General features: G+C 45.3%; 1 protein-coding gene across 1 annotated transcript; it reads right to left on the bottom strand.

Annotated features, from left to right (window-relative positions):
- Positions 1-3,147: 3,147 nt before the first annotated feature.
- LOC143724550 (ninjurin-1) lies at positions 3,148-11,952 on the bottom strand. The gene is made up of 2 exons (XM_077217694.1): positions 11,727-11,952; positions 3,148-3,307 (listed from the first exon to the last, which is right to left on the bottom strand). The coding sequence occupies exons 1-2, from the start codon at positions 11,917-11,919 to the stop codon at positions 3,159-3,161; spliced, it is 342 nt and encodes a 113-aa protein (XP_077073809.1). The 5' UTR covers positions 11,920-11,952; the 3' UTR covers positions 3,148-3,158.
- Positions 11,953-12,369: the final 417 nt, after the last annotated feature.

Genomic DNA, 12,369 nt, shown 5'->3' with positions numbered 1-12,369 from the left:
CACAAATATCACTAATGGGAATGCCAGATAACCAAGCCCATGACGAGGCATACCTCTGGTCGTATGGGCCTTGATACTTATAGGGCAAACTTGACTCGCTGCGGTATAAGCCATAGAAATAGCATCCACTATCCATCTAGACAGTCTTTGCTTAGTGACTGGATCCCCCTTGGATCTACCACCAAAGCAGACAAAAAGCTGTTCTGATTGTCTAATAGACGCAGATTCTAGATTCTCAGCGCTCAGACAGGGCAGAGAAGATTAACCTCTCCATCCTCTGCAGAAGGAGGGAGGGCTGACAATGTCACCACCTGTGCTCTAAACAGTGTTGAGAGCACTTTAGCAACGTAACCATGTCTGGGCTTGAGGATGACTCTTGAGTCATCTGGATCGAACTCCAAACATGCAAGGCTCACAGAGAGCGCCTGCAGATCTCCCACTCGCTTGATAGATGCCAACGCCATACGGAGAGCGGTCTTCAGCGAGGGTTTTTAGATCAACAGATTGGAGCGGTTCGAAAGGCGGCCCTTTTCAGAGCCCCAAGGACCGTGGAGTGGTCCCAAGGCGGCACAGACGGAGGTCTGGAGGGGTTCATTCTCCTCGCACCTTTCAGGAATCTTACAACCAGGTCGTTTCTTCCCAGTGACTGGCCAGCCGTCAGAACATGATGTGCTGCTATGGCTGCCACATACACTTTGAGCGTGAACGGGGAGCAACCGCGTCCAGCAGCTCCTGTAAGAATGAGCGAACCACAGATATCTCACATGACTCTGGGTCAGCCTGATTTTTCGAGCACCAGCTGGAAAAACCTGACCATTTTGAAGCATACAGGCGCCGAGTCGACGGGGCCCTGGCTTCAGATATAGTGCTCAAAACCTCACCGAAGTCTCGAGAACCGCCTGAAACTTTGGGGGTCTGCGAGCGAATTGGAGCGAGTAGCCTCGCTTTATAGTGTTTATAACCAAACTCGACACATCGGGGATAGCTTGCCAGGCTATAACCCGTGTGGCTAGGGCTTGACACACTGATCGGGACGGGCCGCCTAACATAGGGGGACCTGATACCCTTATATTGTGATTTTTGCACACATTGAGTGTTGGAGTGACTGTACAAGCATTTGCGTGTGGGGAAGTCAGTGTTACAACAGGGGAGGGGCCGCCTAGTGAAGGGGGACCGTGAACCCATATATTGTGATTTGTGCACACATTGAATGTTGGACTGACTGCACAAGCATTTTCGTGTGGGGAAGTCAGTGTTACAACAGGGGAGGGGCCGCTTAGTGAAGGGGGGCCGTGAACCCATGTGTTGTGCAAGTGTGCTTTATTTGGGTCGCCGTGAAAACGGCGTTTGTTGGCAAAGACACGCTCACTGCTGCGGGCCTGTTTACAATAATAAAATCCCCAGCCGCCTGAACTGAACAGGGAGCTGTGGGAAGTTGTGGGAGGCCCGCCACGTGATGATCTCTGATCTCGCTGATCTCCCTCGAACAGTACCGGAGATGACTGAGCTGGAGAGAGTGAAGCACGCGGGGACGTGGCCGGCGAGCGTTCACAAACGTCCGTGCTCTCTGGATGCCGTTGGCTGTGGCGCTTCTTCTTCCTCGGCTGAAGTAGGCCTGGAGAAGGAAGCGCGGGTGACGCGGCGCCGCCGTCTCGAGAGAGCTAGCCGAGTTCGCAGCACGGAGATAGGCATGCACTCGCAGGCCGCACATCCGCCCACAGAGAGTGCATTCTCTGCGTGGTAGAGTCCCAGGCATTAAATGCAGCTTGCGTGTTCGTAGGCCTCGCTTAACACGAGGCATATGGAACAACGCTGATACAGATATACACACATAATAAACAGATATTGAAAAGGATATCGCTGGCTAGCCACAGGAGAGACGGCGTCAGGAGAAACACGGTTGAGATGTGTAGTCTGCTGAACTGTAGCTCGTTCAGGCTGAAGGCTTGTTCGACGGCGAAGGCTCTATAAATGGTCAGAGACGTGAAGTTTGTCGCTGAAGGAGTAAAATCTACTATAATGGCGAATTCGGGGACTATTATAGACTGAGGTCACGCCCCCTTGGCGGGCTCTGAGGTGTATGACGCAGAGTGATCTCATTGGTCACACGTCAGAGGCGCCCGCGCCATTGGATGTGCAGTTGCCCCAGCGCAGCCTATGAGCGAGCCAGACACTCATGTTCTAGCTGTGCAGCTGCAAATGCGCTTTACATAAAGGCTTCAGTAAATAGAGGAAAAGGAGTTTCCCCCACTGCGTATAGCTACGCAATACAAAGTGACCGTTCGAAAGGGAACACAGAGTGTGTCAATGATGTATTTCAAATACTTTAATTTAATTCCAGTTAATTTAGTTATTGTCAAGCTGAATAATCATGTCTGTAAAGGCTGATTTATACTTCTGCGTCGGACATACGCCGGTGCCTCTACGCCGTAGACTACGCATTGGTTTTAATTTATACTTCTGCGTCGTTGTCCGCGTTGACGCACGCAGAGGGAGCATGTGAAACCCGAGGAAGCGGTTTGAGCAGACCAATCACAGCGCTTGCGTCCGCGTAGAATAGACGCGTTGTTACATTTTTGGAGAGGTGCACGTCAGGGTACGCCGGAGGGTACGCGCGCTACGCACAGCCTACAGCGTAGCTACGGCGTAAGTTCGACGCAGAAGTATAAATTGGGCTTTAGTAGTAAAATCCATTTAAGATTGAACACAAAAGCTGGTAGAAGAGCAGTGAATATAGCACAAGATATCATAACTGTGTTATGTGCGATGATTCATTTTGATGTAATCAATCATTTTTAACTTAAAAAAAGTTGTCTGGAGTGTTTTCTTCACACTCACTAAAACTAAAAACTATTTGGCTGCCTTGAATGCAGGATCATGAAATATAATTGGTTCTAAACAAAGTTAAAATGCATTATAATATTCACAGATTGCTTGTTTAATCTGAAACAGGTTGTTCGTCATGTTTTTAAATGCATTTTATTCTTTAAAGGTGTCACGAACGCGCACACACAAAAGGTTACCATGCTGCACGGTTCATCATTTGTGATCCAAATGTATAGTGTGTTTCTCCAGCGTGTGTGTGTGTGCGTGTGTGCGTGCGTGCGTGTGTGTGTGTGTGTGTGTGTGTGTTGTTCTGTAATATACCCGTGTTTGAGCTACTGTCGCACGCCTGGATTGGGCCGCTGAACTCCGAACGCAGTGATGAAGACGTTGATGACGACGATGATGAAGACGCAGCTGGTTGTGATGTTCTCGAAGACATTCAGCCGGAGATGTTTCTGCTCATCGTTCAGGTTCCACTTCACTACAATCATCAGCGATAAGCACAGTTACCCTTCAGATGAGTGCTGAACAAACACAATAGGCTACTCCAGTATCTCAGCTGACAGCAAATGTTCTGGCAAAGTTATGAACAAACGTTCTTACAGTAACGTTGATAAAAGTTCGTTCAGAGTTATCTGGTCGTTAATGAAAATATTAGCAACAAACACATTGATACATCGTTCATGGAGCATTTTTTCCTGAAACATAAGCATAGCATGAATTAACATTTTACTAGCATGAATTAACATGTTAATATGATTTTAACTCTTTACTAGCAGGCATTAAACATGAATTACCACGATGCTAACATGATTTAACATGTTTTTATCATGAATTAGCAGGTTGTTACCATGTTTTGACATGTTGCTAGCATAAATTAGCATGTTTTAACATTACTAACATGAATTAACATGTTGCTATCATGTTTTGCCACATTGTTAGCATTATTTAACACTTTGCTAGCATGAATTAGCCGGTTTTAAAACATAGCTAACGTGAATGATCATGCTGGTAACATTATTTAACATGTTAGCATGAATTAACATGTTGTTAGCATGTTAGCATGAATTAGCATGTTGTTAACATGTTTTAGCATGTTACTATGAATTAACATGTTTTAGCATGCTACTATGAATTAACATGCTGTTAGCATGATTTAGCATGTTGTTAGCATTTTGCTCGCATGTCCTAAGCTAGTTACTAGGCTTTGTTAGTGATAGATACGTAGCGGATGAAACTTGAATACCGCTGGTGCACTTCTCTGAGGTGCAAAAACACGCAAAGGTAATGAGCCACATGATCCCCATGGACAATACATTAATGGGTCATATTTCATAATTACACTGGTTTTATTAGGTTAAACATACTGTAAACCACACAGGAAACACAATATAACACACTGCTGGACATTACAGCTATCAATTATGCATCATTAGCCTTGAAATGAACTATCCACAGACTGCTCACAGGGGCCCTTTAAGATAAGTTACGGATGGGATTTTTTCAAAAGGAGCGATAGAGCGTGTCTCTCCAAGCGAGTCAGATTTTGTGGTGCCCAAGAGAGATGGCAGACTCCATCCGATCCTGGACTTGAGACCCATCAACCGAGTGCTAACGCTCGGATAACGACCCTGAAGCACATCCTGGCACAAATCCGTCCCGGGACTGGTTCCCATCCATATATCTGGAGGATTCATAGAGATCATCTCGTCAGCTTTTTGCCACTTCAGACAGGGCCGGTCTTTACCCCTGAGGAAATTTCAGAGGCTTCTGGGACTTATGGCGTGGGCCTAATCGGTTTGGCTTCACCTGGGTCTTCTGCACATGCGGCTGCTGTAGTTATGGCTGAAAACTCAAGTCCTGTGGAGGGCATGGGCCTCGGGAAGTATGCGCATCGTGGTCACACACAGCTGCGTCAGCGCTCTGATACTGTGGCGCGACCCGGAGAGGTTCAGCCGAGGGGTTCTCCTGGTACTTGGGGATATTTAATATTCAACAATATTATTGATCTGTCTGCATTGACACCATTATATGAGAACAGAACAGAGCTGAGCTGGACAATGACATCACAGTTTTCTCCAGAACGGCTTTATAGATAAATTAACTAAATTAATAACTTTTTACAACAAAAATTAACTATCAATGAACTTACTTAAACTGGACTATAATGCTATTTTCTTCTAGAAACAAACTTTGTTGCTTTATTTTCCTGTTCACTGTAAAGCTGCTTTGAAACAATCTGTATTGTAGCATATATTGTAGAACATGTGGTCCTCGTTGGCCCGAACTGGCCAAATCAACCTTGGTTTCCGGACCTGAGAGAGATGCTGGCGGCTCCTCCTGGGCAGATTCCCCCTAGGAAGGGCCTGTTGTCTCAAGTGAACGGCGTGATATGGAGTTGTGGTGCCTTCATGTGTGGCTGCTTCAGGGAGCTTAGAAGGGCTAATGAGGCGCCCTGCCTTCCCATGTGCTGGACACACTCACAGGGTCTTGTGCAGCTTCCACTAGGCGCCTTTACGCTCTGAAATGGGGAGTGTTTGTGAAATGGTGTTGTGATAAAGATATCGAGTTTCCTGTGTCGAATTTTCTTCATTTCCTGCAGCACAGGCTGGATAATGGGAGCCTGCCAGCCGTGCTAAAAGTTTATATTGCCGCTATCATCTCGTTTCGTTCCCCAGTTGACGGGCAATCGATTGAGAGGCATGGGAAGGCTCTCTTTCCACCCCCATTCAAGCCCTTGCTAGGGAGCTCTCTTTCAAAACTGCTTTGCTTTTTGCCCTTGCTTCGGCTAAGCACATTGGAGATTTACAGGCGTTCTCGATGAACGGCGATTGTATTAGTTTTGGACCCGGGGACTAGGGTGTCACTCTCCGGCCAAGACCAGGCTTTATGCCGAAATCTCTTTCTACTCCCTTTAAAGCGCAGGTCATTTCTTCACCTGCGTTGTCTTCGAGTCGTCAACCTCTCATGATGCTGACGCTCAAAACGCTGTTTGCCCTCTCAGGGCTTTGCTGATTTAATTAGACCGCTCGCCCACCTTTCGACAGTCGGACTAGCTCTTTGTGTGCTATGGTGGCTGTACTAAGGGTCCCGCTGGATAGTGTACGCTATCGCTTTGGCTTATGCAAACCAGAGACAGGAATATTCACTCGACGAGGGCTTTCGCCTCATGGGCCTGGTCTAGAGGTATGTCTATCCGGGATATATACTTTGCTCCTGGCTGGTCTTCACAGAACACTTTCACCAGGTTTTACAAGTTGGATGTGGCGTCTTCGTCATCTCAAGTGCTTGTGGTGAGTGAATAACCTCACTTATTTTCTGGGATATTGCTAAAATTACTGGTTCTGGCTCAGTCTGTTACCACTTTAGCTGTAGATGCTGTGCATGCCTATGTGCATACTTATATGTGCTCACTGTTGTTGTGTCTGCCATGTACTCAGTGTAGCCCTCACACATTCAAATCTGATATGCAAATTTTGGTAATCCCTAAACTGGCATCTCATTGGCTTAGCTCCACCTATTTGCTGTGAGACTCCTAGCGGTGTCACCATTGGTTTAGGTGTATGTTGTTCTACTCCGTGATTGGTGTAAACTTAACCGTTTCTTCAGGCTGTTCTTCGCCTTTCTCATAGCAGGATTGAAGAAGGTTCCCACAGCGTAGCTGGGCTACGTAATGAAGTGACCGCTCTTGGAAGGGAACGTCTCCGGTTACTGTTTTAATATCGGTTCCCTGAGAGGTGGGACATAGACTTTGCGTAAGCCGCCTTGCTCGCCGCTCTACCAGCTGTGCAAGCGTTCAGTCTTAGATTGTGACGTCATTGTTGCCCCTCTACGTTTTATACTGACCGAAGGCTTGTCAGTATTTACATATTCGAGACAATTGGCCAGTTAATTCACTGGCGTTATCCTATAAGTTCTCAGGATTTTCTATGAAGGGGAACAGTTCCCAGAGCGTAGCTGGACTACGCAATGTCTCATTCCCGTCTCTCAGGGAACCGAGGTTACAACAGTAACCTGAGAGGTTTTCTACTTTTACGAATAGAGATCAAATATCATATAGTTCTGTGTGAGCAGGCAGTTTTCTACACACTAGGTGGCATTCATTGCCGAATGACTCTTCATGATTAATGACCTGAAGTAATTTCTGACGGTCATCGGTTTCAATTTCAATTCATCAATTTCATCGGTTATAATCCAGACTAGCTGCTCATCACAGATTAGTCACAATCTGACAAAATTAAATGCTCTCTGTTAATGTAATTCACTGTTAATGTGTATGTGTGTGTGTGTGTGTGTGTGTTAGTGAGTGTGTGTGATGGAAAGACTGTGTCTTTCTGTTCAAATGCAAAATGAAAGGTGCTCACATCACGCTCGAATGGTTCAGAGAGAGAGAGAGAGAGAGAGAGAGAGAGAGAGACGAGTGAGGTCAGCGGGTTCAGAATGGAAGCTCTGGAGGGTCACAGAAACGGAAAGACAGAGACAGAAAGGATCTGCTGATATGTAGGTCAAACAGAAAAAGAGAGCAGGGAGAGTGTATTGTGATGCCATTGTCATGTGTTGCTCTTTAATCCCAAATTCAAATTCAGTTTCACAGAGTGTTCCTGAAGCAAAGCTGAGCTTTGCAGATTCAGTATACTGAGTGAACGAGTGTTGACAAGAAATTTATTCAGCAGCTCTCAGTCATTGCAATTTAACCACAAATGATAATAGAAGAAAACACAAGAAACCTCTTGTGGGAATCTTTGTTCAGAGATTGAGATGGTGGTCATCTTATTTGGACATAAGATTAAACTTGTCTGGATGTTTTTCACTGTTAGTCATTGGCAGGTACAGTAGATAAAAATCTCCATTACCTCAAATGAACACCGCCTCAACTGACAGGGAACGTTCTCTCAAGGTTCTCTTAAAGTCATGAACAAACATTCTTCCGTTAAAGTCCCCCTGTGGTGAAAATCAAGCTTTTAATCTTGTTTATATGTCTATGTGGTGTTTTTAATATGCTTTAAGACAAACCATTTGTAAATTCATAAGTCGACAGCATTGCTGAGTATTTTCTCCTTAAAACTCCAAAAACACGGTTTGAAATCGCTGGTGTTTCTGATGTCACAAACTACCTTGTAACCAATCAGATCAACGTGTGATCGTCAATGAGTGGATCTCTGAGTGAGTGAGTGAGTGGAGGCGGGGCTCATTTGTATATTCATAGAACCGCGTATACTAAATGAGGCAAGGGTGTCGAGTTACATTCAAGATATTTTAAGGCATGACGCATATTTTTTCAAGAAAAAATGTTTAAATATGTAATTTAGGTGATCAAAGATGAGTTTTATGGGATAAAATGATTGACTACAGGGGGACTTTAATAGAACGTTTGTTCAATGTTATCTGGTCTTTAATAATGTTCTCAAAACATTTTCAGAAAAACATTGATACATTGTACATGGAACTTTTCATTTTTTAAACGGTTTTGACATTCTAACTTTTTTGAAATATTCCAACTTTTCAGAACGTTAAAAGAACATTCAAAAGTAACATTTCCATAATGTTTGAAGAATGATAAAATGGAATGTTCCCTTAACTTTACAAAAAAACTTTTTTTAGACGTTTTAGAAGTTCAGAGAACATTCAGAATTTATGTTTTCATAACTTAATGTGAATGTTAGCAAAACATTATTAGAATATGTTTTTGTTAGCTGGGACGGCGCTTGTTACCCAATATTGCCAAAAGTTATGGGACGTCTGCCTTTACATGTACATGAACTTTAATGACATCCCATTCCTGATCCGAAGGGTTTAAAATGAAGTTGGCCTCCCTTTGCAGCTATAACTTTACACTAAGCTTTATACAAGGCTTAGGAGTGTGTTTATGGGAACTTTTGACCATTCTCCTTGAAGCGCATTTGTGAGGCCAGACAATGATGTTGCACAAGAAGGCCTGGCTTGCAGTCTCCACTCTAATTCATCCCAAAGGTGTTCTATCGGGTTAAGGTCAGGACTCCACACCAAACTCCTCATCCATGTCTTTATGGGCCTTGCTTTGTGCACTGGTGCGCAGTCATTCTGGAACAGGAACATCCCCAAACTGTTCCCACAAAGTTGGGAGCATAAAATTGTCCAAAATGTCTTGGTATGCTGAAGCATTAAGAAATAAGAACTAAGGGGCCTAGCCCAACCCCTGAAAAACAACCCCGCACCATAATCCCCCCTCCACCAAACTTTACACTTGGCAGAATGCAGTCAGACAAGTACCGTTCTCCTAGCAACCGCCAAACCCAGACACATCCATCGGATTGCCAGACAGGAAATTGTGATTCGTCACCAGAGAACACGTGTCCACTGCTCTAAAGTCCAGTGGCGGCTGCTTTACACCACCGCATCCCCCTGCTTTACACCACTGCACCCTACGCTTTACACCACCGCATCCCACGCTTTACACCACCGCATCCCACGCTTTACACCACCGCATCCCACGCTTTACACCACCGCATCCCTTTGCTTTACACCACCGCATCCCACGCTTTACACCACAGCATCCCACGCTTTACACCACAGCATCCCACGCTTTACACCACCGCATCCCCTGCTTTACTCCACTGCATCTCCCGCTTTACACCACTGCATCGCCTGCTTTACTCCACTGCATCCCCACGCTTTACTCCACTGCATCCCCACGCTTTACTCCACTGCATCCTCACGCTTTACACCACCGCAGCCCACGCTTTACACCACTGCACCCCACGCTTTACACCACCGCATCCCACGCTTTACTCCACCGCATCCCCTGCTTTACTCCACCGCATCCCACGCTTTACTCCACCGCATCCCCTGCTTTACTCCACTGCATCCCCATGCTTTACTCCACCGCATCCCACGCTTTACTCCACCGCATCCCCTGCTTTACTCCACCGCATCCCACGCTTTACTCCACCGCATCCCCTGCTTTGCTCCACTGCATCCCCACGCTTTACTCCACCGCATCCCACACTTTACACCACCGCATCCCCACACTTTACTCCACTGCATCCCACGCTTTACTCCACTGCATCCCCACGCTTTACTCCACCGCATCCCCTGCTTTACTCCACTGCATCCCACACTTTACACCACCGCATCCCCACCCTTTACTCCACCGCATCCCACGCTTTACTCCACTGCATCCCCACGCTTTACTCCACCGCATCCCCTGCTTTACTCCACTGCATCCCCACGCTTTACTCCACCGCATCCCCTGCTTTACACCACTGCATCCCACGCTTTACACCACTGCATCCCCACGCTTTACACCACTGCATCCCACGCTTTACTCCACTGCATCCCCACGCTTTACTCCACCGCATCCCCTGCTTTACTCCACTGCATCCCCACGCTTTACTCCACCGCATCCCCTGCTTTACTCCACCGCATCCCCTGCTTTACACCACTGCATCCCACGCTTTACACCACTTTATCCCACGCTTTACACCACTGCATCCCACGCTTTACACCACCGCATCCCACGCTTCACACCACCGCTTGGTTGCAGATGCTCGGGCATGGAAACCCATTCCATTAAGCTCTCTACACACTGTTCTTGAGCTATTCTGAAGGCTACACGAAGTTTGGAGATCTGTAGCTATTGACTCTGCAGAAAGTTGGCGACTTCTGTGCACCTCAGCATGCATCAAAGACTCATCAACGACTGTTCTCACGCCAACCACAGACTGTTTACCTCACTCCCCTCCGGGAGACGTTACAGGTCTCTTCGCACCCGAATAAGCAGGTTCAGAAGAAGCTTCTTTCCTGTGGCTGTCACCTTACTGAACTCTCTGCTCTGCATCTCAGTGACAACCAACCAACTAAGCTCCCAATCTTACTACTCTTATAATATTACTTTCTCTGCACTACAATGCTACTGTTACCACACTGTGCATTGCTGTACATACTGTACATATGTCTATATGGTTCATACTGAATATCCATATCTATTCTGTTTTTCTTATAATATATTTTGTTAATACACTGCATATATCTATATTATTCTTACTGCTACTACATTGCACATATCTGTACATATTGTTCATACATTGCTCATATTACATCGTCATATTTATTCTGTTCTTACAAAGAAACTGCCAATACACTACACATATTTATATTACTCTAAACTACCTTCTGTAAACCAACTGTATACTACTGTTTACACTACACTATATTTCTTGTTCTGCTTACGCACCACCTGTCTATACTTTGTATAACACATTGCACTTTTTAACACATTTTTTTTGCACTTCTGGTTAGATGTAAACTGCATTTCATTGTCTTTGTACTTGTACTCTGCACAATGACAATAAAGTTGAATCTAATCTAATCTAAAATCCGCTGACCCTGCTCTGTGACTTTATGTGGCTTACCACTTCGTGGCTGTTGTTCCCAATTGTTATAATTTGTTATAATTTCCACTTTGTCATAATGCCAATAACAGTTGACCGTGGAATATTTAGTAGTGAGGAAATTTTATGAATGGACTTATTGGACAGGTGGCAACCTACCACGGTGCCACACTTGAGTTCACTGAGCTCCTGAGAGCGACCCGTTCTTTCACACGTGTTTGTAGAAGCGTCTGCATGCCTAGTGCTTGATTTTATACAACTGTGGCCATGGACGTGATTGGAACACCAGAATAAAATTATTTGGAGAGGTGTCTCAATACTTTTGGCAATATAGTGTATAATACTTTCACATAATTCACTTATATTGAAATATTGTTGATTTAATTACCTCGACAAAAACTAAAGATCATTAACAAGACTCAAAAGTGCTGCGTTGATATCTAGAGGTTCAGAGGACAATAAGATCAAACGTGATGCGGCCTTGGCCCTGTTGTGCCCTAGAACGGCAGGTCTGTGTGTGTTCTCATTCACCTATAAAGATGAGCAAGATCCCCACTAACACTTGCAGACAGAGCGACAGGCTGATGAGCGTGACGAGGGACGTGTACAGGGTGTATTCGGGCCCCTGCTCCAGCACGGCCTTCAGCTGCGACGCGTTGGCCATCAGCAGGGCCACGTCCAGCATGCTCTCTGCTGCACTCTTCTTATTCGCATAATGGTTCATGTTTAGAGGGGCCAGTGACTGACCCAGACTGTGAGAAGCCTGACGAGAGAAAGATGGAGAGAGAATAATATCAGTACACCTTAAAAGATTATTTCACTTCAGAATAAAACTTTCTTGACAATTTACTCTCCCTCACATCATCCAAAGCTATTCATGTCTTTCTTTCTTCAGTTGAAAAGAAATGAAGGTTTTTGAGGAAAACATTCCAGGATTTTCTCCATATAGTGACTTTAATGGAGTCCAACGGTTTGAAGGTCCAAATTGCAGTTGGAGTTGCATTACGTGATCAGGTTGAAAGGTCACGCATGACGTAGGCGGAAGTACCGACCTAGTGTTTACAAAGCGAACGTGCAAAGACTAAGTCAAATGCCATTTACAAAATAAATAAAGAAATAAAAGGTAAAACTACAATGTCAGACGATTTTGAAGTTGAGATGGAGTTTTTCGCTC

This window comes from Siphateles boraxobius, unplaced genomic scaffold, assembly GCF_051911475.1.
Source record: "Siphateles boraxobius isolate OS27281-9 unplaced genomic scaffold, OSU_SipBor_1 75, whole genome shotgun sequence".
NCBI lineage: Eukaryota > Metazoa > Chordata > Actinopteri > Cypriniformes > Leuciscidae > Siphateles > Siphateles boraxobius.
The sequence above is the reverse complement of the archived record's forward strand: the minus strand, read 5'-3'. Positions and strand labels throughout refer to the sequence as shown.